Genomic DNA, 25,145 nt, shown 5'->3' on the forward strand with positions numbered 1-25,145 from the left:
AATTAAGTGTGAACAACCGGAATCCGGATATCGTCATCTTTGCTTTTGTCTCAGCAGCAACCAGCGTAGACGTGTTTCCCTCCGCCCAGCGTTTTATTTCAATCACAGAAAAGGCATAAAAATGTCGGGTTCATCCAACCTGGTGACCATGAAAAAGGTGGTACAGCAGCTTCGTTTTGAGGCGAGCATAAACAGAGTTAAGGTAAGTAAAAGTGACTTTTTTCCCCTGACAATTAATGGAAAAATCTGCGAACAGCGCTAGCTGTTGCTGGATGCTAGCACCGTGATGCTAATTTGGCCGAGAGTATCTGTGAAGCAGGGCGTTGTTTGTACCGAGGGGGAAGTGTTGAAGTTTCGCGCTGCTTGTAATCATAAAACAACGCCCGAGCAACATAAGATGACGACAAGATAGCTGTAGTTGGTTACGAATTTAACGAAGCGATTTAAGATCAAATGTTAAAACTCTAGCTTCGCAATACCCCCCCCCCCCCCCAAGTGTAGCTAATGTTTTTACTTGACAAAATAATTATTCAAAGTAAGGTACTAGATGGTAAATTTCTTAAACTTACAGACCAGGGAAACGCCATGTATGAGACGGATGTATTATTTTGTTTTAATTTTTGTAAACTAAGTGTAGTGGGCATTCCTTTTTGAATTCACATTTTATGTTACTAATTATGTTATAAGATTTGAATAGGTAACTTGACATAAGCACATGATTGATGAATAATGAGAATGATCGTTTTTATTAGCTACTTCTGCAAATTCAAACACTGAACGTTTTTTCCAAATACTGTCTATAACGACATTCAAACAACCTAAAAGACTGGATTCAGTCATGGTTGGAGAAGATGTGCCTTGTTTACAGTTCCATGTAAATGAAGAGCGTCTATTTTAAAAGAATTCTTGCATTTCCAGTTGTACCGCAAGCAAAATTGGATACCAAGGCTTCATCTCTGATATTGGTCGGGCTTAAAAAGTGCATTCTACAGTTTCCTTCAGTTGTGCAGTGGAGTATTATTAGCCCTGTTCAGGTCTGCATCTTCAGGGGTGGCTGGTAGAGCAGGTCATCTGCCAATCGGAAGATTGGTGGTTCAGCCCCTAGGTCCTCCAGTCTGTATGGCAAACATTCTTGGGCAAGATGCTAACCCCGATGTTTGATAAACCTTCCAATAATGGCTGAATGAGCCATGTTATATAAAGCACTTTTACTGCTCAGGTAGAGTAGAAAAGCACTATAGAAGATCCAGTCCATTTTCCATTCTTCCCAGCTACAAAAAGCATCATACAGGTGACTGAGCAGTCATTCAAAAATATTGGGATGCACCTGCTCTAAGTGACTTTTTCTTGTCTTCACCAGGTTTCTCAGGCAGCTGCAGATCTACAACAGTTTTGCATACAGAATGCCCTCCAAGACCCCTTGCTCACCGGTGTGTCATCCAGCACCAACCCTTTCAGGCCACAGAAGGTCTGCTCCTTCTTGTGAAACCTCTGTGTCCATTGGTAAGCCAGCCACACTTTTGAATATGCACATACATGTTCTGTTGCTGCGCTACACATGCCGTCTTTACTGTGTATTCAGATTTCTTTCTTGAATTGAAAAACCTCTCAGACTTGACAGTAACATTGACAGTATTTTCTAATAAATTGATCTAACGCTTGTGTGACCTGCAGGTGGATACTAAAAGAGTTGCTTTTTTTTAATACTATGAAACTTTGTTTCAGTTTATACAAATACTGTTGCATTGTAAATCAGTAAAAATAGTCTGAATAAAATCTTCTCATCCTGAGCTGTTTAACCATTTAAAATGATCATCTTTTCTTTTTTCCCTTCCTCTTGTTCTGTAGGCCTTCATTTTGATGCTACAGGGAAAAATTGACCTCAGCACTGCTCCTTATGCCAAGCCATTATACTGCCACGGGAAATCTCAAAAGTAGAACTCGATGGATTTAAAACAGGAAGAAGACTGGCTATTTTTAGATAAGGTAGAAGACAGGAGACGGTATTATTTTCCACGGCACAGTGTGATTTTTGACTCAATTATTGTGCCTTTTCTATTCTATTTTAGTCATCACTGTTCTCAACTTTTTTGTATTTAATGAATAAAATATTCTTTACTACTCAAGTTATTGCCATTATCTTTTTCTTGTTTAAAACAAAATCAGAATTCAGCAAATTGATATAGTTCCATATTATTGTCAAATTCAGCTAATATGAGGGAAATTACTTTCATGTAGCCTTGGAGGCAACAGTTATGGAAACAGCTTGTGTATGAATCATTAAATGGACCAAAGGAAGAGTTTGGGTCAAATTATGCTGCATTATACATGAAATTGGTGATGGGTGAAGTACTTCGATCTGTTTCTTGAGCCAAAATTAAAATGGGCACAGTGTAAAATTTATAGCAACTCTATATTTTCATGCTGTTTTTTATTTTTATTTTATTCTTTTTTTGCAGTGTCCCAGGTCATGATCGGGACTCCAAACTGTGATATTTAAATGTGCATACACAGAGTTTATAGTGCATTAAATTTGACAGGATTTGTTTCCTGTATTCAACTTACTGTACCATACCACCTTTATAAATAAAGCACTTTAAAATAAACCAGGGTCCACAAAGTGGTGTACATATACAAATAGCATAAGCAGAAAATAAATGAAAACATGAATAGAGAATTAGGGGAAAAAAACAGTCAACTTCTTAAAAAGTGCTAAAGGCTTCAGCAAATAAATGTTTTCTGAGTTTTAAACTCAGAAAGAGAAGAGGTCTGCTTAACCTGCAAGGCCAGATCATTCCACAACTTTGGAGCCGCTATAGCAAACGCACGGTCACCTCTAAATTTACGCCTAGTTTCGGCACCTTAAGGAGCTGCTGATTGGAGGACCTAAGGGAGCAGGCAGGCTGTAGTAGCTCAGTAGTTCAGGGACTCTGAAATTAGACCCAAGGGGTAGCAGATATAGGGAGAAAAGAAGGCCTCAACCTGAACCCTGTAGGACTCCACATTGAAGAGAAGCAACAGAGGATACAAACTCACCAAGTTTCACAGAGAAAGTTTCCTCTGCCAAATAAGATCTGAACCACTGCAGTGCAGTACCGCTAACACCCACCAACCGCTCTAAATGAGAAATAGAAATTTTATGATCCACTGTATCAAAGGCAGCAGTTATATCTAAAAGCACAATAATAACACAGTTACCTGAGTCAACTTAGAGTAATATAGTCAACTACATTTATGATACAGGATGTGGAAGAACTTGACAGGAAATGTATATTATAGGAATTTTATGGTATGACATACTGCAAAAAGTCTGCTGCCATATCTTGGGATCTGGAAATGGGAAAGGAGACCAGCACTTTATTGAAATGTATGTAAGCACACATGGAAATCCAGTCTGAACAGTATTGAAACATACGTGGAAATATAATCTATAAGCAAAAACGGTTTGTCCACGTCTAAAGGGTTTGAAAGTCAATATTTGGTGTGATGACTCTTCAAAACCTGAACTCTGAGACAAGCTTTCCAGTAATTTCTTTAAGGAGTCTTCAGGAATAGTTCTCCTGGCTTCTTGAATGACAATCAAAGCTGTTTGGATGTTTGCTGCGTTCTGTTCTGTCAAGTTGTTCCCACACTGATTCAATATTGTTGAGACCTGGGCTCTGGGGAGGTCAATCCACGACTGAAGGTGGCCCACTGTATTTTTCTATCCAACTATGCTTTGACTGTATTGGCAGATCCCTGTCATGATAAAAAATTAAGTTGTTACCCATCGGATGGTTTCCATATAGTACTAACATGGTGGAACAAAATCTAACAGTGGCAATGATGGCTGCGCTTCTATTGAGACCATTTCTTCTGTGAACAGTAGGTGGAAAAACTATGGAAGAGGATTAGGGCCACTGGGGAAAAAAAGGACATGTCTCTCCCTCCCAAATTCTGAGATTAAATTCTGGCTTTTTTCTCAGAATTCCAGAAAAGAAAAGGAAAAAGACGTGCCCAATCTTTTTTTCTCCAGTTGCCCTAATCCTCTTCCATAAAAACTGAAGTCCCAGATGCATTGTTTGCAAAAGCATGTATATGTGTGTGTGTGTGTGTGTATATCTATATATCTATATAATTCCATTGTATGGGTTAGTAACAGGAGTCCTCTTTATTTTAAAAGTTAATATTATTGAATTACAGCAATTATTGATGATAAAATTGCATCTCATCTTTGATTTAAAACCTGGTTACTATCCCAGGACCACCCCAAACAAAAGCAATACAAAGAAATTACCTTCTCAAATCAAATCAAATCACTTTTATTGTCACATCACATGTGCAGGTACATTGGTACAGCACATGTGAGTGAAATTCTTGTGTGCGAGCTTCACAAGCAACAGAGTTGTGCAAAATACAATAATGTAAACAAGCAAAATACAAGAATGGCTACATCTGAAACTAATAAATATATGTACAATATATAATAGTATATGCATTCCTGGATGTGTATACTAAATATTTTTCTGTGTGTGTGTGTGTGTGTGTGTGTACACACATATTTTACAAATTAAATAGAGTAAGCAATAAATAAAATATATAAAAATATACAGAGTTGAGACATGTTCTCTATTCTCTATTCACATTTTTATTATATTTATATACAGAAGGACACTCTTTAGTCTGCTCTGTTGATTTGCAGCTTGCCTTTGTACAAACTGTACAGCATTTTGTATAACAATGTTCTGGGAAAATGATGAACTGGGCATCTTATCTGCTCGCGACTGTTGGTGAGCAGTTGGTTGAACTCTCGCGAGATGTGAACGTACGGAAATCACACCCGTGTTGAGAGTCGTTCCATGTACGCGGGCACTGAACCCAGGTCGGTCTCCATGTCCATCTCCTTGAGCGGTTACATCAGAGCTGTTAAGTCGTAACTGCAGCTCGACCAGCCGAATGAAACCGCTCTCATCAGTGTGAAGAATGAATCATGGGACAGCGTTACTGTGGAAACGACGGTAACTGCTTTTGTTAACCTGACATATTAACTACAGTTAGCTGACAAAGCTAGCCGGCAGAATATATCCGGGTATAGTAGCTAGATTTGCTGCTTGATAGCTTGTCTCATTGTTCGTGGCCGGTTCAGTGAGCTGGAAGAAAATGGATTACGTGATGCTAACGGCTCACCCTAGCTGATGCAACTTTACTCGGTCATTGTCATTATACAATCAGCTCATTTAAACCCGTTAGTTAGCTGGCTCAGTAATCTCATGCAGCTGAATAGCTAGATTGTTGAGCGTATGCATAACCTTAAATCACTACTGCCACGATGATGCTCCAGGATGGCGCTACACAGCTTCTTTGCCTCACAGCCAGCAGCGGGGTCCCTCTTTTCACAAGAGGAGCCTCCAAACAGCTGCCCTTCTCTGTCATAGGCTCTCTAAATGGTGTTCACATGTTCGGAGGTGGTCAGGGGGTAGTGTTGACCTGCTCTGAGACGCAAGGTGGAGGGAAGGTGGTGTGGAGACTTTTCCAGGACAGTGTGATACTCATCGCTGTGAGTGGAGGTGGAGATGGCGGAGTGGGCAGCAGCAAAGAGGAGGAGGCCCGTCTACAACGCCTCCTGGAGAATGTGTGGGGCTGCATGGTGCTGGTGTTAGGGCTGGATGAGCTGGTTAATGTCCGGAATGTTGAGAGGCTTAAAAGGGAACTCAGGTCCTGCTTCAGTCTTATTGATGAGCTACTGGAGGACAAGCAGGAGGGTATTCTGGGAAACCTTACACATTGTGCTGATTCACTGGTGCCCCCAAATCCTGCTCTTTTTCAGGAGGCAGTGGATGGTTTTGCTCAGGCTGCAGAAAGCGAGTTTGGTTGCCTCGTTGTTCATGGGCGAATCGCTACAGCAACTGAAAAGTGGTGGCGCCTCGCTCCGCAGGAAGTTGTCCTGCTTTCTGCTTTGATACGCTCACACTCAGCCTCTGGATCTGCTTCTTGTGATTACCCAATTTTCCTTCCTCATGGCAGCCCCACTGTAGCCCACCGTCTTCTCCGCTTCCAGCTGCTGCCCGGAGCAGACGTATGTGTGCTGTGCGGTCCAACCCCATCCCTGCATGGAGCTGAGACTGGGCTGGTGGGTCGTTTCTGGTCTCCTTTGGTCGAGACCCTGAGAGAGTGCCTGGCTGTTGGAGAACGCTGCCTACCAGGGTCTGTATCCGTTCGGCCTGATGTGCTGGCACTTCTTCTCATCAACCGTGAAACACGTCGCGCAGTCTCCTGTGTACGGACTTCCAATTACCATTACGATGATCCATTACTCTCCAGAGCCCGCTGCTGGGAGCTGCTGAAACTCTTTTATATCTTCAGCACATCACGGTACTTCACCCAGGAAGAGCCTTTATGTGTCTCCACAGAAGAAAAGGCTCAAAGAAGCAACACTGAAGACTTTCCTCTTGGATTCTCCCACCAGCCCCAACAATGTTATCTAGTTACAGAGGAATGCAAAAGCTATGGACTTCAAACACCACAGCACCAGCTGTTTCTGCTCATCTTACCATCTGTGCCCACGTTTGCACTGCGTACACTGGCTACACAGACTCTGTCTGATATAGTAGCAGCCACAGGGTTCTAATTGAATTTGCTGTTTAATACCTTTTTTTTTTTTTTAAATCACAGGTGAATATCTATAACATTAATGTGAATTTACATTTTCTTTACTGATTTACGCAAGCATATTATATGCTCACACACAAATCTCACATCATAAAGATAAGCTACTATTTTTGTAAAGACAGTTATTAACTGTGCACTGGTAAAATCTATGGTAGAAACAATGAAACACTACTCAAGCTCTTACAGTTTCTACTACGCTGCCTCTAATGCTGGCAAAATATAAAAACACATTGAAATGTTACACCAAAGTGCTTTGAGTTTTGTTTTGCATCACTGTTTTACAACTGCCCTGCCTCTCTATAAGCTGGTTATTACGTTAGAGGGCAGCACTGTTACAATGTGTATTAAAATATACTGGAGAATAATGTGAAGATTTAACACTGGATTTAAAATTGCCTGCTGTATTTTGTCTAAATATAGTTGGTTAATTTCTCTGGGTCTTGATTTCACTGAGTCAGTCATTCACGTGTTTTCTCATGTTGATGGGTCTGCCCACTACTGGCTGAGAGATTCATTGCAAAACTCAATAGCTGTAGAACAAAAAGTACAACGTCTAAACCACTTCCTAAATGAAACTAAATGTTTTCAATATTATTTAAGTCAGTCAAAGCTGAGTAATCAAAGTGGTCAAAACTGAACGTTTCCACCTCAGCATTCTTTGAATCAGCTGCTATTTTTGTGCAGTAACTTTAGTGTATTTAATAAAGCCGAGAGTATGAACGTTTTGAGTTACAAGCCCTCGAAGTATATGTCTGGGGCCCAAATGTGGCTGAGGAGACACAAGTACAGGAACTAACTACATGAAATTTTGAAGTCTGAAAAGTACATTTAAGCTGTGTTTTAAAAACTGCAACCAGATCAATTTTATATCCAGCTGTACAACAGAAAGTACAACCTCAAAACCACTTCCTAAATGAAACAAAATGTTGTCAGTAGTATTGGAGTCTGTCAAAGCTAAGTCCTAAAGTTTAAATTAAATTACAGGCCCTCGAAGTATATGTTTGAGGCCCAAATGTTGCAGAGGAGACACAGAAATGTTGAAGTCTGAAAAGTACATGTAATCTGTGTTTTAAAAATTGCAACCAGTCCAATTTTATATCCACTCAAGTCTTGTTTGTGTGCAGAATGTATAGTTTCGGTAGCAAGACTGCACCAGTTTTATTGTCCATTATATAAAGTCACAGAAACAAGGACTAGCTACACTTTTTATTTGAGCTCAAATGTGTGTTTAAGATCATTTCTGTCTTCCAGCATGAAGAAATAATTAGAGTATAAAATGCTGAGAAAATTAAGCATTTCGAAAGTCCATAACCATAAAAATGTTCATAGTATGAGGGTAAAACTTTGCAGGGTTTCATTAAATATGCTTAAGTATTTATGTATTATAACCCAGCTAGTAGCAGGTGTAGAAAAATTTTCACATTTCTAGAAAGCCGTGAGACAACTTACATGCAAGGGGGGGAAAAAGATCATCTTTGCGTTACAAAAAAATTATTTTACAGGACTTGATGGTGTAATAACAGCTGTGATTACTGATGAAACACACCATTGCTGAATGAGCACTTCTGGTGGTGATGAATAAATGACAGTGTTTTTGCATTTCTCTACAACTGCAGCGATAAATTGAGGAACCCAATTGCACTCTCACGTTTCAGTGTGAAGACTCAGCTTTACTGAAAATCACTGAGGATCAGTAGCATGTAAGTGCTTTCTAGTCCTCGCTTCTCATCAGATGCACTGCACTCCATACTCATTCTGCATTTAGTAGAAGTTGCTGTGAGCCAGGAGACACAATCCTAGACAAAGACCACCCCATTCTGAAGTACCAGTGTTACCAGGCCAGACCTTATTCCTTATGTTTGACCCTTACTCCCAATGGCCTGGAAACACTGCTGAGCATGAGAAACGGTAATGCCTCCTTCTAATCCAGGAACAGTGTACGTTTTGTGCAGATTTTTACATAAACTGCAGCGTGGTTCGGCTTATTCCTGTGATACAAGGAAATGGAGATTTCTCACATTCTTTTGCATTAATCCACGGGGATTGGGACGTGAGTGAAGTTTAACAAAGCTGCAGTCCACGCAGGAGGGGCTTTGATAACTATTTAGTTCACTTCTGTCTCCACCCAGGCCGCGTGGGCATCTCGGGACAAAGAGAAAAGCGCGGTGAAGTTAACAGTCAGCAGCCGATTAGCTTATTTTCCGGCGTGGAGCAGTTTAGCCCGAGTAACCGGAGAACCGTCGCTGATTGACAGCATCACGGAGCGGCGGGTAACGGAGGAGAGCGGGTGGGATATAGATGGTTACACAAAAAGGGGAGGGGTACGCTCGCTGGCGGCCGTGTTGTTAAATATGCACCGCCTAAGAAAAAAGTTCCAGTGAAAACTTTGTGTAGACACAGTCGTATTTTGTCACCACCCTCAGATTCTGACGCAATATATTTTTTTTTTGGTCGAAACCTCCTTTTAACTTCAGCGCGTGCTAAAGGTTCGACTGTGCACGCGCGGAGTCGTTTTTAGGATCCCGGCGGTCACTCCTCTTGCTCAACTTTATTTTCACTCCTCTTTCTCCGGTGAAGCAACCGGCGCGGTACAGCTCGCTGTGCCCGCAGAAGTGTTTTCTAAAGTCGCTCGGCTGTTTTGAAAGAGTCTGGTAACATGTCAGCCGCTCGGATGCAGGTGCTCTCCTCCAGAAACGTCCGGCTTTTAAGCCGCGGGCGGAACGAGGTGTTTGCCGGTAGAAGCGGAGCGCAGCGGCCCGGCGGAGACCCCAGGACCCGCTCACTGACTTGTCCCCCTCTGTCATCCTCCTCTTCTCCCGGCAGAGCCCTATCGAGTTTGAGTGCGACGCGGCGTGGACTTCCCAAAGAGAAAATGTCCGAGAATGGGATCATGTCCCGGGCCAAGGTGCTGACCATCGACACCATGAACCCCACGGTGAAGAAGGTGGAGTACGCCGTGCGGGGACCCATCGTACAGCGCGCCGTGGAGCTAGAGAGGGAGCTCTCAGAGGTTTGTACAAGGGCGCCTAGAGTCCTACTTGAACACTACTTTGTGTCTCACTAGACAATAAAGACTAACTTCTGATGTGGCCATGTAAGATGAATGTATTGTGTGTGTGGGTGTATGTGTGCTACTTTGAAAGTTATTGCAAAGCTGTGAACCAATCAAATGCCACTCACCTCTCGTGCCTATTTTAATCTCATGGGACTTTAAATGTTACTTTGTTCTCAAGTCCTACAAAATGATAGATATGATTCCGTGAAAGAGTTTCAGTGTGTCAACAAGTTAGTGTATGTACTTACTTGGCTTGAATTGAAGATCAGCAGGTTAACTAGTGTTCTAATGTCTACGCACAAACTACTGTTGCCAAATAAAAGTCTTTGTTTACATTTGGTTAACTCCTCTACACGCCCTTATCAAAGTCCGTCAGAAGGCTACGTTTTGTCTCTCTGTGATGCACCTGGTTAATTTCTAACTTGTTTTTCAGCTGGTCTTATTGACTCCTTGTTTCTAAACGATGACTGCTTATGTAAAAATACAAACTGACCTCACAGCGAAAGTCCATAGTCTAATTTTTTCTGCATTCCAGCAAAAACTGTTGTCATTATGGTGAATTGAATTACTAAGAGAGATTTGCTCTCTTCTCCTAAAAATGAACTCTCAGCTCTTATATAACCACATTGAAATTAAGTAAATAATAGAAAAGTTTCTTTGCACTTTATTGGCACCAAATAAGAACCTGTTGCTAATTTCTCACTCTCTCTCTCTGCTCTGCTCAATCCCTTCTTCACAAGCTGTCTATGGTGATGTGGCAACCAGCTGTTAGTGTGCTGAGTGCAGTCTGGTGTGAAAACTGTCCTCTCTTGAGTGGTTTGCTTAGTTAAAGGATGAGTATGTGAGCGGGTTCTCGCTCAGGTCAAATGCACGGTAACATCGGGCAACAGGGTCTCTAATGACGGTGGTAGCCCTTTACCCAGATGGTTCAATTACTCCAAACATATTATGTTCTGTTTACTTTGACTGATGCTCATCCACAGATGAGCACTCTCTCTACATATGGGATTTTCTTCTCAGCTACAACAGTTATATCAGGTGCTAATTGATGTTTAGGTGCTCAAAAAGCAGACACAATTGTAGCTGGATTCAGTTGGTAGAAGCACAGTTAAGGTTTAAAGGTACAGGAGAATTTTCACAAGTGAAACAACTTTTTACAGCTGTTGGTAAACTGTAATAAACTTTACTACTAACTAAAACTAGTTCTCTAATTGCATACTGTTGCACAGCCAGAAGGGAGAAATGTATCTCAGTTAGGCTTACTCTCAGCTTCTCCATTTTTTCTGAAGCACTCACCAAATGTTGCCAATTATGCTTGGAATTGTTCGTAGTTATTGCAGCACGCCTTACTCTTTTGTGGACAGCTGCTTGTTCAAACAGGTTTGGTTAGTCTTAGATCACTTTGGGAAATGAGTCAGAAAAATATTCTCTCTTTTGTCTGGGCATTAACCTCCTAAGACCCGAACTCTCCCACGGCATGCATTTTTGATTTCTCTTTGATATTTGGGCATATTGGGGTTCAATGAATGTAAAATCAAAGAATTACCAGATTTTTTTTTTGATTTTTTTTACCTGATTTTTGTTTCTAAGAAAAATGAGAGCCACATATGAGGATATTCATTTAAAATTTCGGTAGAACAGTAGCAGTATAATGTCCTCGTAAGTGGATATCAGGCCCTTGTAGAGCAATGTTGAGTATTTTGGTCTAAATAACCCAAAATGTGATGTCCACATATGTGGACGCCAGGTCCTAGGAGGTTAAGCATGTACGCGCACACAAGAAGGCACGCTGTGTCCCCTGTTCTGTAAATTTTGTTTGCTTTTTGGATGAGGACCAGTATTGCATTGTGCCTTCTAGCATATACAAAGTATGTGTTGTTCAAAGAGCACAGAAACAAGACAAACTGCAACAACCTACTGTACCAGTATGCATATGCAGTGATAAATATCACACTGTCGTTGTTGTTTAGTTTTAATGAGCGGCTATCTGATAGTGAATGGGGCTGTTTGAATGAGCTGCCAGATATTTTAATTCTGCTGGAGCACTGTTAGCTGAACAAACCAAAGAAACAGACACATAAGAGTGCAAAGTGAATTTTTATAACAGACTTTTTGCTGCAAAATCGAAACTGTTGAAAGCCCCTCAGTAGAAAGAAACACTGCCTCTCCTGCTGGACCTTCAGTATTGTTTTTTTCTCCTGTTTTATAAGTGATGAACAAAAAGCACAGGCCAGGAGCAGAGGTCAGCCTTTTTTTTCTAAAAGATCAACATCATGAATGGATGCTTCTTTGACCCAGGGGTGTTATGCACACTGTCTAATGTTATTGGCTCAGCCTGAGAGACGCCTCTTGTGTGTGACCAATGGGAGAGCGAGGGAATCATGTTTCCTAAAATCTGAACTGGACTGGACAAAGCAAATGTGTTGTTTGGATTTCTGCAGGGTGTCAGCGTGTAGTTTCACTGGTGGATTTTCTGCACTGTCACACTGTGTCTTAACATCTGGTGTTAGCAGCATGTGTTTACGTGCATGTTTCTCTGTGTGGTTCACTGTATTGCTGTTTATCCTCCGTCAGAGGTCTCAGCTGGTCAGGAGATTATCTTTCAGACCTTGGAGTATTATATTATTTGCCTGGGAGACCATAAACAAATAGCTCTTATATAGATAATATTCATGGCTAATTATTTCAAACATTTAGCTTACTGTTGCTTCATGTAATCCATGCTGTTTTTATTTTTAAAGGTTGCACAAAAGAGATTGAAAGCTTTTTGTGTAATGTTAGTCTGTTTGTTTCACAAGGTTAATAGAAGTGATGTGATAAGCTGGTTTGCTCAGGTAGAAACTGTGTCTGCACATTTGACCTCCATCAAAGCTGTTCTAGACTCACTAAACTACTTTTCCAAGTGGTCTGCGTCTCCTCCTGAATAAACACAGCTTACACAAATGCTGTGCATGCATATCTGTCTTATCTGGAGTTTATATTTTACTTAAATGACCGGGTTCGTAGAATTTAATCATAAGCCTTGAGACTTTGTTTTATTAACTGTCTGTAAGAGTTTTGTTTTTTTGCTCCTTTTTTGAGGGGGTGGGGTGGGGGTCGTTATTTGTTTACATCAGCTTTTGTTGCTTATCAGCCATGCCTTTCTTTGGCTTTGTTGATGCATTACTGAACAAACAAACGACCCCCCCAACTTCCACCCAGAAAACTTGCCTGACTGAAAAAAAATTAGAAAGAATTTGCATTTTTCTATAAAGCTGCTAAAACTTTCCCCAGTGTTTTTGTTCAGGATAATATCTGGGACATGACATTCAGTAAAGCAAACTAGGGATGCACAAATTGTGAATTTCTGGGTCGATTACTATTTTGCAGATAACCAGTGCTGATTTGACATTTAGAACAGCCAATAAATGTAAAAAGCGAAGAAAAAAACACAATGTTCAACCATGAGTGTTGATGTTGCATGTTTGACACTGTAGCTTCCCTGTTGTGGTGGAGGGAGGAGTCAGCTGATATACTGAAATATCAGATTTCTAACTCTCCACATATCACATCGGTCCTTAAAAATCGTCAGTCAGACTCTCGTACCTTCATTGTTTTCTGTTTTCTTCTTTTCTATTTTAGTTCTTTCTCTGACTGTCTTTCCACATTTAGCTAGCAGTAAACTGATATGACTCAGCAGATACAAATTAAAGTCACTGCCATGTGTAAATATCATACTATTTGTTGATAGGTGATTATCAATCATATCAGTGTCTGCCAACATGTTACTGGATCCCTAAAGCAACTTTTTAATTTTTCTGCATAACTTGCAGCTGCATAAAGTCTCATGTCCAGTAAACCAGTGTGGGGTCCGTGTGTATGGAACAGTTATGTATGTGTTTAAAAGAGTGCAGGCATAGTGTTAAGGTTATTTAGGTGCAGCTGATGGTCTTTGTCTATTTTTAAAAGCTTTTTGATGTATCAAAGTAGTTGTTGTTGTGTACAAAATGTATAGTTAAACTGCTGCTAATTGTGTTTATGTTTGACAGGGAATGAAGAAGCCCTTTGCAGAGGTCATTAAGGCCAACATTGGTGACGCGCACGCTATGGGCCAGCAGCCAATCACTTTCTTCCGACAGGTCTGCTCCTAAACCCTTCCCTTTACTTCTATCTAAATATAACAACTCTTTTCATGTTTGTTAATGTACTTCACACTAACGCTGACTCTTCATATACGTCATTGTCAGTGTGCCCGTTTTATGTAGTAATGCATGCAGATAATACACCCTTATGCTTACTCAATCTTGTTGTTTAAAGGTCCTGGCGCTCTGCTCCTACCCTGAACTGCTGAGTGACAGCACATTCCCAGAGGATGCTAAAAGTAGAGCATGCCGCATTCTGCAGTCTTGTGGCGGGAACAGTATGGGTGTGTATGAGGTCTAGGGGTTTTTTGTGTTAGTAATTATCACCCTTAGTCCTTTCATACACCTACTGAGTGATATATAGCCACTGCGGTGATTCTAGAGCTTGTGTTACTATAGCAGCTTGCATCGTCTCCATATGAATCTCCTTCAGGTTCCTACAGTGCCAGTCAAGGCATAGACTCTGTGCGTCAGGACGTGGCCCGTTACATTGAACGACGGGATGGCGGTGTGGCCTGTGACCCAGATAACATTTATCTCACCACAGGAGCCAGCGACGGCATTGTGGTACTGTGATTTATGTCTCCATTTTAGTTTTAATTATGCACATTTGTCTTGTAGCAACAGTGAAGGAAGTAGCTCGATTTTGATTTTGAACACTGAACTACAAAAACAGGCTTGTGAAATTAAAGCCTCAGCAGTGAGCCTGCTTTTAAAGGATGCATTGTACATGCAACAATTAGCAGGGAAATAAATACGTGTGAGAACAAATCTATTGAATGTCAGCCAATCAAAGAAAGGCTGAAACTGGATCACTGATGCATGAGCATTTTGGCTAGCTAGATGGGTATTACCTTCTCATGACCCCTTTCATGGGTTGTCTGGGCTGTTTAACTCTTTTGTTCTCCAAGAGAAATGACCTAAAACGATAGCATCTCTATCTGGCAGTAATGTTAGCTGGGTTTTTACTCAAATATAATATTTATTTTTCGTAGAATGCTCACAAAGAACTAATTTCTTGTGCATTTTTGTCGTACGTGTATATATTTGTTATATATTGCATTCAGGTTAAGCAAGATGCAGCCAAACTACTACGTAATTCGAAAATCTGATTATATGTACCGGTACATGCAGATGAGGGCACAATTATTAGCCCCAAAGTTTTTGTCAAAAATTTTCCAAGTGCTTTTTTAACAGAGCATGAGGTTTTAACATAGCATTTTTAAACATCCTAGTTTCTCTTAGAAAGCTTAAATTATTTCTATTTGCACACAATAACCTAATTATTTTTAGAAAACAACATCATAACCCTGCGGGGCCAGTGGGCAACGTGCAGATGTAGGTTTGCAAGAATTCGAGAACAAGGTAACATAGGAGTTTGAAATTGATACCATAGAGGTATCTGTAAAAGTTTAAGACTAATTTGAATCTCAGTGACTTCATCGTAAAGGTCAGAGGTCAAGTTTTTTGAAAAACTTGTAAATGCAATAAAGAACAAAGCAACGTAGGATTTTGAAATTGATACCAAAGGTGCATCTACTAGGAGGATGAGAGTTAGCACTGGCAGCCACCAGTATTTAAAAAAAAAAGAAGTAATTTTCATAGTGCAGTCAGCATTATAACTGAAGCATCACAAATCTTTTCCGACCTGTTCTTCAGACAATGCTGAAGCTGCTGGTGTGTGGCGAAGGTACAACCCGTACCGGTGTTATGATACCCATACCTCAGTATCCCCTGTATTCAGCTGCACTGGCCGAACTGGGCGCTGTGCAGATCAACTATTTCCTTAATGAGGAAAAGTGCTGGAGCCTGGACATCACTGAGCTGCAGCGTGCTGTAAATGAGGCCAGGCAGTACTGCAACCCCCGAGCCTTATGCATCATCAACCCTGGAAACCCCACAGGTAAGTTCTTATTCCTTCCTATTGCATATGTCAAAGTCAATTAATCAAGTAGTTATTATAGAGAATTATCAGAATTATCATCATTTAATCTAGTTATGTGATTAATTTGTGCATCCTTGTTGTTTTAGCATTACATTTGCATCTTTTTTGTTGTATTCATATATATATATATATATATATATATATATACACTCAACAAAAATATAAACACCTTTGTTACTGCTCCCATTCCCCATGGGATGGACGTAGAGACCTAAAATTCATTCCAGATACACAATATAACCATCCCTCCCAAACAGTGGTCACAAATCAGTCCAAATGTGTGGTAGTGGGCACATCTGCTATATTGAGATAATCCATCCCACCTCACAGGTGTGTCACATCAGGATGCTCTTCTGACATCATGAGTAGTGCACAGGTGTACCTCAGACTGCCCACAACAAAAGGCCACCCTGGAATGTGCAGTTTTGTCTCACAGCAAAATGCCACAGATGCCACAAGCAATGAGGGAGCGTGCAATTGGCATGCTGACAGCAGGAATGTCAACCAGATCTGTCGCCCGTGCATTGAATGTTCATTTCTCAACCATAAGCCGTCTCCACAGGCGTTTCAGAGAATATGGCAGCACATCCAACCGGCCTCACAACCGCAGACCTCGTGTAACCACACCAGCCCAGGACCTCCACATCCAGCAGGTTCACCTCCAAGATCGTCTGAGACCAGCCACCCAGACAGCTGCTGGAACAATTGGTTTGCACAACCAAACAATTTCTGCACAAACTGTCAGAAATCGTCTCAGGGACGCTCAACTGCATGCCCGTCGTCCTCATCGGGGTCTTGACCTGACTCCAGCTCGTCGCCATAACAGACTTGTGTGGGCAAATGCTCACATTCGATGGCGTCTGGCATGTTGGAGAGGTGTGCGCTTCACGGATGAATCATGGTTCACATTGTTCAGGGCAGATGGCAGCTGAGAATGTCCCAGTTCTTGCATGGCCAGCATACTCACCGGACATGTCACCCATTGAGCATGTTCGGGATGTGCTTGACCGGCGTATACGACAGCGTGTACCAGTTCCCACGAATATCCAACAACCTCGCACAGCCATTGAAGTGGAGTGGACCAACATTCCACAGGCCACAATTGACAATCTGATAGACTCCATGCGACGATGTGTTGCACTGCATGAGGCAAATGGTGGTCACACCAGATACTGACCGGTTCTGGGTCCCCAGACCCCCAATAGCGCAAAAAAGTGCACATTCCAGGGTGGCCTTTTGTTGTGGGCAGTCTGAGGTACACCTGTGCACTACTCATGATGTCAGATCAGCATCCTGATGTGGCACACCTGTGAGGTGGGATGGATTATCTCAATATAGCAGATGTGCCCACTACCACACATTTGGACTGATTTGTGACCACTGTTTGGGAGGGATGGTTATATTGTGTATCTGGAATGAATTTTAGGTCTCTACGTCCATCCCATGGGGAATGGGAGCAAAAACAAAAGTGTTGCGTTTATATTTTTGTTGAGTGTGTGTGTGTATATATATATATATATATATATATATATATATATATATATATATATATATATATATACACATACATACATACATACATACATACATACATACATATATATATATTAGGGGTGCAACGATACACAAAATTCACGGTTCGGTTCGGTTCGATACTTTGGTGTCACGGTTCGATATTTTTTCGATACAAAAAAAATGTTCATGCCTTTTTAATTTGTCATTTATTAAAATTATAAATATATATTTTAACTCAAAAGTACAGTTTTTAAATTTAACCCTCACCCTTGTGCGTGTTTTTTATTTTGACAGCGAATGCGCACCTGCGGACCACTTATGTGCAGCCCTGGTTATTTAGCTCGTCATATTGCAGCCACAGAAATTCTTTTGTCCATGAAACCATAAAGCTGCACTTTCTTTTTGCCTTATAGTCTGATTTGTCATAACTTCTCCTGCTGCTTTTACACGCGCACTCACATAAGCTCAGCGATTCTCTGCACGATCAACCTCTCACATGTTTAAGCTTGCTGCAGGAGATTTCACTTGTCATGTTTGCATAGTAAGCTAACGATTAATAAGACAATGTCAGAGGAATTGGTGCACAAATTATCATCACTCACCAATCAGTACTGTCGCTCTCTATACACAGTTCGCACGATTGCAAAGTGAAAGCAAAAAAACAAGCGCAAATTCAAACGCGACTTCAATATGTCACATATTGACAGTGGCTCACCGATGCCAATGACATAATTACCCAGCTACATTTCTGAAAGAATGCAAAAGCATTGACATATATTTTTCCTACAATAGCCCGACGGGCAGGGAAGAGATAGATTTTGGTAGCCGGACTGAAAAAATCGCTAGCTCCGGGACGTCGGGCTAGCGATATTGCAAGCCCTGTATCTGATTGAGGAATCACTCATCTTTGGAAAAGAGAGTTTATTACAGAGAAATGGCTCTTTCCAAAATAAAAGCTATACTATCCGCTTCTTCTGGGCTATATTCTCAGCAGCATAAGGAGAATCATGTGCTAACAGCTGTCTAAATGACTCTGCTAAAGTTAGTAGCATGCTTGTTGTTTTTGTCTTTGCACTAGGATGATGTCGGTGTAAATGTGCAGTCATATTCGTTGTGTTCCCACTAGTGCTTTCAGGTTAATCTCGTTGAAATGACCTTAACGCCACAACACGGCAAATCTCCGTTAACGAGCTACCGCCGATCGCTCCGTGCATGGGGCTAGACGGCCAACACGTTAACGAGCTAACTGCGCTAACACACTAGTTCACACCAATGTAATTGAGCATTGCATGGCACATCCAACATACTGTTTTACTTTAGTCCATGACTCGCTTACCTTCAGGGTCATACGTCACATGAAAACCAAAATAATTCCAAACGCCAGATCTGAATGAGAGTGGGGGAGGTCCATGTTGCTGAGAGCTTAACTTCTGTCTGGCTAGCTTGCCCTGTGCTCTTCCTCCTGACTATGCTGTCTGTGTGGAGCGCTCAGTGGATCTGCGCTCGACAGTGCAGCCTAGGCGGAGTAGTCGAACACAGATTCACTGAGCGCTCAACACAGACAGCATCGTCAGAAGGAAAATTGATAAAATAAATTACAAATGTTGTATTGTTCGATACATATGCGTACCGAACCGAAAGCACTGTATCGAACGGTTCAATATCGATACGAATATCGTTGCACCCCTAATATATATATATATATATATATATATATATATATATATATATATATATATATATATATATATATATATATATATATATATATATATATATATATATCCTAATAGACAAGCTAAACACCATAACACACTGATATTAAATTATCCATCCACCCAATTTCTTCAGCTTATCCAATTCAGAGTTGTGGGGGAGACTGGAGCTGGATTAAATCTTTTCTGCAAGAAAAGACTGTCCTGTCTCCTAACCAGGCCCAACACACATTTCCATGTATTTTGGATGAGCCACTAGATGGCAGCAAAGCTAAAGTCACTGCCCTATCATGAGCCTCTTAATTTTTACAGGTCAGGTTCAGAGCAGACAGTGCATTGAGGATGTAATTCGATTCGCTGCAAAGGAACGTCTCTTTCTCATGGCTGATGAGGTAATCTCTCTGAATGTCTTAAGACATCTGTCTGATGTATAATCTTCTTCACCTTGTTAATATCTATCCTATTGTCCTCATCTCCCAGGTGTACCAGGATAATGTGTATGCTGAGGGATGCCAGTTCCACTCTTTTAAGAAGGTCCTGTTTGAGATGGGGCCCGAGTACGCAGAAACAGTGGAACTGGCGTCTTTCCACTCAACCTCTAAGTGTTACATGGGAGAGTAAGTTGTTTTTTTTCCCCTCTTATTTGTGCTGGGGATAAAATAGCTATGAAAAAATAGTTATTTGAAGGGGAGGTTTTACAACAATTAGCTCCTATAGCTAATTGAAGCTATATATTGAAGTAAGGCTGCAATATATAGCTTGCGTTTCTCTCTTTCTTTGTGTTTTGTGTTTGCTGTAATTCTCACATTATAATCTGCCTTGTAGGTGCGGTTTTCGTGGGGGCTACATGGAAATCATCAACATGGACGATGAAGTGAAGGACCAGCTCACCAAGCTGCTGTCAGTTCGTCTGTGCCCTCCTGTTCCTGGTCAGGCTCTAATGGACCTGGTGGTTAACCCTCCACAGCCTGGGGAACCTTCTTATGGCAGCTTTATCAAGGTACACAGTCTACCATCATGGGCTGTATATAAATAAAATGATGACACTGAAGCTTAAATATCATAAACCTACATTCTTTATCACAGCTAGCAAGCAGTGACCCCTGTGGTTGCATAAAAGCTGTCAATGATCCGTAAACTCTCTTCTAATGATGACTTACAGCCCCAGTCACTAGTTTGAAGTCCTTTTGAATACAAACTATTGATTATGGATTTTACTTAACTTGCTGACATACCAGAATACGTTAAGCTCTAGACATCCAGCCCATCGAGGGTTAAGCGAGGGTTTCGCTAAAAAGGTAAATTTTCAAAAGACAAACTTCCTGTTAGTGCCGTCAGGTAGGGCTGCATGAACACAAAAAATCAGCAGGGTACAGCTTCCACTTTCTTCTACTTCCCTGAGATGTCCATTTCTTACTGTGTTTATTAGGTGCACTTTTTTGGCCAGCTGTAGTGCGATTGCATTGGTGGTTTCAGTGCGCTTCTGTGAGGCGGATGGCGGCGCTGGCATGCTGTACAGCTTCGCTTTTATCAACATCTGAGCTGATGTTGGATGATTGACGTTAGAAACCACTGCACTGCTTTTCTTGGCCTTCATGCATTCATCATTACTGCACTTTGCGGTGTCTTTTCAGGCGGCTGAATAAGTTAGTTGTATTGCTGTTCATTACAGACACACAGCACTCTTTGCAAATGATTTCTTTTTGGAAGTATTTTCAAATAACGGCTAATGATCGGCTTTCAGGGACAAGCCGTTCATCTTCTGCTCTGCCAGACATTTTGTTCTATATCTGTTTTTAACACAGTGTCACTCGTCCAGATTAATCCAGGTAAATTCATGCCTTGCGATGGAGGGAACACCTGTGATTGGCTCATGCAAGCACGCCATCAGGAGCTGATTTATGGACCACTTGATTTTTGTTTGCTTTGCATTTTAAATATCGCTCAGTCATAATCATTTTATTGTTTTGCAGCCCTACCTTCACGTATCACTGTAGTTCATCCAGAAGAACACAAAAGATGTTTCATGGTTTGCTTATAACAAAGCTTAAAATCAAAAGCTCTTGAGCTCAGCATTATCCTGCTCATGTTGTTTACTTCTGGTCATGTGTGATGTAAATCTAAGCAGTAAACTGTTCAAGTGCACCTCAAAGTCATTTAGGCAGGGATGAGATAAAAACCCTTTGCTGAATTTGAAACTTTTTTTTGGAGCTTACAGCACAGAGGATTGCAACATGCAGATAAAGTACTCCAATCAAGTGAATCCCAGCATCATAAATGTATATATGTTGGATCTAATGTTGCCCCCGCCCCAATATCTCTTTCCCACATCCAGGAACGCACAGCCACATTAAGTGCCTTAGCAGAAAAGGCCAAACTTACAGAGCAAGTTCTCAACACGGTCCAAGGCATCAGCTGCAACCCTGTGCAGGGTGCTATGTACTCCTTTCCTCGCATAACCATCCCTGAAAAGGCTGTCAAAGAGGCCACGGTCAGTCCTGAACCTTCTTTTATAAATAATTCACCATTTCTGTTTCAGGGTGATGACATTGGGGATGATCGTGGCTCAAGAGTTGGGAGTTCGCCTTGTAATCGGAAGGTTGCCGGTTCGAGCCCCGGCTTGGACAGTCTCGGTCGTTGTGTCCTTGGGCAAGACACTTCACCCGTTGCCTACTGGTGGTGGTCAGAGGGCCCGGTGGCGCCAGTGTCCGGCAGCCTCGCCTCTGTCAGTGCGCCCCAGGGCAGCTGTGGCTACAATGTAGCTTGCCATCACCAGTGTGTGAATGTGTGTGTGAATGGGTGGATGACTGGATATGTAAAGCGCTTTGGGGTCCTTAGGGACTAGAAAAGCGCTATATAAATACAGGCCATTTACCATTGGTCACAAGCAACAAAAGAAGAGAGACATTGCAGTTATGCAAGAATTTCTATAGAACATTCTCTCTAATCTCCAATCGCTCATGTTTGCAGTTCTGCTATTATTGTTTTAAAAATGTCTCTCTGTGACCTTCACGGCCTTAACTGCACTCATGTCACACTACACACAAGCCACATTAGAAATGGCCATTAAATACAACATGCAGACCGGTGGTGGATGTGCAACGTGCCAAAGAAGCTGAGCTCGTTGCCAACGCGCCACCTTGCTGTCTTAGAAGAACAAATGATTTCCAATGGCTCAGGGTTTCAGTTCTGTCCCACGGGCAATTGTTCTGTAGGAATTTCACGGAGAGCGGATGAATCAAAGCACCGAGAATCTGATCAGCCTTAGAGAGGGTAACGTCACATTGACCCACTGACATGTGGTCAGCTCCTGTGACTGACCACAAAGGAGTAGCATTATCCCAAAAACACACACATACCTGCATTATCACAGATCTGCTGTTAATCCTCTTTAACTTGCCTTGTGGCCTGAGATTTAAAAAAAACAACCCAAAAAATATCTTTTTAGAAAACACAACTTTAACGTTGTCCAAAAGTCACAGACAGCGTTTCTTTTTTGTTTTTTTATGTCATATATCTTCTATCAGCTGTTCATTATCAGATAAATTAAAATTCACTAAATAAATTAAAATCATATGGATTTTTTTCCTTTCAAAATTCAAACATCATGTTTTCTTTTTAGTTGTATTTTGTACCTGAGGGTCACCATAGTGAAGACATTTAAAATATCTTAAACTTCTCATCCAACCTCAAGTCATGTTGTACAGCTTAATGTGGTACTTTATTTTATTTTATTGTGGTATTTGTTTTATTGAGCTTTTTCTGTTGTAATTTGTTCCAGTTGAGCTTTTAATTGATTTGTTTTGTTTATTTGAACTGAAAATACTATTTACTGTTATTTAAGTTAAATTAAGCATATATCCTCACAGTTTTCTGTTATAAGTATAGCTTTTAGTTAAAGAGCCCCATGCCACCAAATTATCAAGATTTGTACATATAATATTTCCTTTCCTCTCTCTCAGGAAACGGGACAGCAGCCAGACATGTTTTATTGCATGAAGATGTTGGAGGAAACGGGAATCTGCCTCGTACCTGGCAGTGGCTTTGGCCAAAAAGATGGGACCTACCATTTCAGGTACACAGCAAATGTGCAACCTACAGTCAGAAAATCAAGATATTCAGTTATTCAGTAGGTGCACTTTTATAAAACAACAATCACCTTCATAAATGTTGGTTTTAGTGCAGTCCTGTTGCTTTAGAGTGGCTTTGAACAAGTGGCTCAAAACATTTTTTATGTCATTTTTTAAAAAATATCTTAAATATTATCCCTGTCAGAACCTCTAAATTAATTCTTCTGGGATTCTGGAAGTCCAAAGAACTCTCAGCTGGGCCATCTGCTGTTTTCTACATCACTATGGTTAATTTGTGTTTTCATTTTCTTTGCTCCTCTTGCCCAGAATGACCATCTTGCCACCGACCGACAAGCTGAAGATCCTCCTCAATAAAGTCAAAGAGTTCCACCAGAGATTCACCCAGCAATATTCTTAAATTCCCGCATTTTTCCCGCTCCATTCACAAAAGGAGGAGCTTGCCAAACACAACAAAAAGTATCAGCCGACCAGAATTTTATCTGTTAATATTAAGTGCCTTCTCTACAGTGGCTCTGGTAGTCTCTGTGATGACGCACTCCAACCTCTATAGCTGTCACATTTGGACATTTGCAGAATTTTGTCTTAAGGCGCTGTTTGTGCCAAAAAAAAAAAAAAAAAAAAAAAAAAAAAAAAAGAAGAAGAGGTACAAAATTAAATTAAATCAGAGACCTGTGTCCTTTTCTTTTTTTTGGTGCAACATGGCTTAATCTATTATCTGTGTCGTTTTTAAAAGATGTATATACTCCAGGTCTGTAACTTTCGTTTTGCTAAATGGCTTGACTCTGCGTCTTGAGTTATAAAGAAGGTGCAACGAAGAATGAAGAAAAGAGTGATGCTGCTTAGAAACTGAGAATGTGCAAAACAAAATGGTTAAAATATTCCACTTCTGTAGGCTTTGCTCAACTGGAAGAATATGCTGAAAAAGCTTCTTTTGCATGATGGTTCGGTAGTAAGTAATTTGGTAGTGTCAAAATAAATGTAATGCTCTGATGTTTTGCCTCATTATTTTGGAGAGTGTGTTTAAAAACAAGAGCCTCCTTTCTCTTTTCCTTTGACCTTGAATTCTATGGCAGCGATCTTATTTCCTTGGTTCAACATGCTTCTGTTGTTCACTGAAGGTGTTTTATGTCACATACCACAAACTGAAAAAGTAGCATTGTCTTTACTTGACATCTGTTTGTCTGAGTCTGGTGACCCTCTTTAACCTCAGTCTTCTTCCTTGAGACAAATGATAAAATCAGCACATTGTGTGTAATTTTAGCAGCCTTAGCCTTTCAGTTCAGCTTTATGTATAGAGCACCATTCACAACAACAGTCACCTCAAACTTTATAGCTTCTTCTTTTCTTATAACATTCGACGTTAACGAGAAAACCCCAGCAGTCAGACATTCACCTAAGAGCAAGCACATGGCAACAGTGAGGAGCAAGAACTCCCTTTTAACAGAACTAGACTAAGGGAGGAACAGTCAGTCTAACCAGTTTGGGGGGGGAGCACAGAATATAAACTATTAGAAAGAGAAGACATACTGTTGTCAGCTGGACTTCATCTCTTGCTTCCTCCTCCGTAATGGTAGTTCAGAAGGCTGGGTGAAAGCTGAAGAAAGAAAACATTTCACAATCACACACACTTTTAAATCTGACACCTAAAATATGGTAAAGTTACATAACTAACTGTAGGGCTTATATTTAAAAAAATAGAAGAAAATTAAGTAGCTTTTATTTTGAAATTGTCAGTTTTAGGAAGACAGTGAATTGGATATATATTATGAAAATAAAAACAGAAGGATGTAAGTAACATTAAAAAAAACACTAAAATATTATGCAACAGTAATTTGTGTTATGTGCAAATGGTTATAATATACAGTAAAATACACTAAAAGGCAGACCATTGATGATTTCCATTAAGTAAATGGAGGATTTTATTTAAGTTTAAAGAATCATGATCCTATAACTGTCTTGGGTCTTTTATTTTGAAAGTTGCATATTGTTGCCATAAATAAAAACCTCTGTGTGTAACTGGTAGCTCTTCTCAATAATCTTATTGCACACATTTTA

The 25,145-nt window shown here is 40.7% G+C and overlaps 3 protein-coding genes across 6 annotated transcripts; all 3 read left to right on the forward strand.

Annotated features, from left to right (window-relative positions):
* Positions 1-31: 31 nt before the first annotated feature.
* On the forward strand, positions 32-2,126 carry LOC146553466 (guanine nucleotide-binding protein G(I)/G(S)/G(O) subunit gamma-5-like). The gene is made up of 3 exons (XM_085254966.1): positions 32-202; positions 1,361-1,503; positions 1,849-2,126. The coding sequence occupies exons 1-2, from the start codon at positions 122-124 to the stop codon at positions 1,484-1,486; spliced, it is 207 nt and encodes a 68-aa protein (XP_085111092.1). The 5' UTR covers positions 32-121; the 3' UTR covers positions 1,487-1,503; positions 1,849-2,126.
* Positions 2,127-4,819: 2,693 nt separating this feature from the next.
* gpt (glutamic--pyruvic transaminase) lies at positions 4,820-25,107 on the forward strand. Of its 4 annotated transcripts, XM_085253278.1 has the most exons (13): positions 4,832-4,997; positions 8,265-8,348; positions 9,472-9,658; positions 13,732-13,821; positions 14,000-14,108; positions 14,258-14,391; positions 15,484-15,727; positions 19,312-19,391; positions 19,480-19,616; positions 19,825-19,999; positions 21,335-21,490; positions 22,962-23,074; positions 23,397-25,107. In XM_085253278.1, the coding sequence occupies exons 3-13, from the start codon at positions 9,521-9,523 to the stop codon at positions 23,485-23,487; spliced, it is 1,467 nt and encodes a 488-aa protein (XP_085109404.1). In that variant the 5' UTR covers positions 4,832-4,997; positions 8,265-8,348; positions 9,472-9,520; the 3' UTR covers positions 23,488-25,107. The 4 variants fall into 4 exon arrangements, with proteins under 4 accessions (XP_085109402.1, XP_085109404.1, XP_085109403.1 ...); XM_085253276.1 differs by lacking the exon at positions 8,265-8,348 and having other exon boundaries at positions 4,820-4,997; XM_085253275.1 differs by lacking the exons at positions 4,832-4,997; positions 8,265-8,348 and having other exon boundaries at positions 8,841-9,658.
* On the forward strand, positions 5,004-7,086 carry fuz (fuzzy planar cell polarity protein). Its single transcript, XM_085253280.1, has one exon. The coding sequence runs from the start codon at positions 5,309-5,311 to the stop codon at positions 6,605-6,607; it is 1,299 nt and encodes a 432-aa protein (XP_085109406.1). The 5' UTR covers positions 5,004-5,308; the 3' UTR covers positions 6,608-7,086.
* Positions 25,108-25,145: the final 38 nt, after the last annotated feature.

This window comes from Mchenga conophoros, linkage group LG18 (genome assembly GCF_057382185.1).
Source record: "Mchenga conophoros isolate Kocher_MC1m ecotype Shallow Benthic linkage group LG18, M_conophoros_male_GT1.1, whole genome shotgun sequence".
In the NCBI taxonomy this organism is placed as follows: Eukaryota; Metazoa; Chordata; class Actinopteri; order Cichliformes; family Cichlidae; genus Mchenga; species Mchenga conophoros.

Excerpts from the sequence above, each read along its gene's own strand:
- LOC146553466 (XM_085254966.1), top strand. The coding sequence starts at position 122 with ATGTCGGGTTCATCCAACCTGGTGACCATGAAAAAGGTGGTACAGCAG. Across the intron at positions 203-1,360 it reads CGAGCATAAACAGAGTTAAG|GTTTCTCAGGCAGCTGCAGA; the intron begins GTAAGTAAAAGT and ends TGTCTTCACCAG.
- fuz (XM_085253280.1), top strand. The coding sequence starts at position 5,309 with ATGATGCTCCAGGATGGCGCTACACAGCTTCTTTGCCTCACAGCCAGC.
- gpt (XM_085253275.1), top strand. The coding sequence starts at position 9,305 with ATGTCAGCCGCTCGGATGCAGGTGCTCTCCTCCAGAAACGTCCGGCTT. Across the intron at positions 14,109-14,257 it reads TTGTGGCGGGAACAGTATGG|GTTCCTACAGTGCCAGTCAA; the intron begins GTGTGTATGAGG and ends AATCTCCTTCAG. Across the intron at positions 23,075-23,396 it reads GATGGGACCTACCATTTCAG|AATGACCATCTTGCCACCGA; the intron begins GTACACAGCAAA and ends CCTCTTGCCCAG.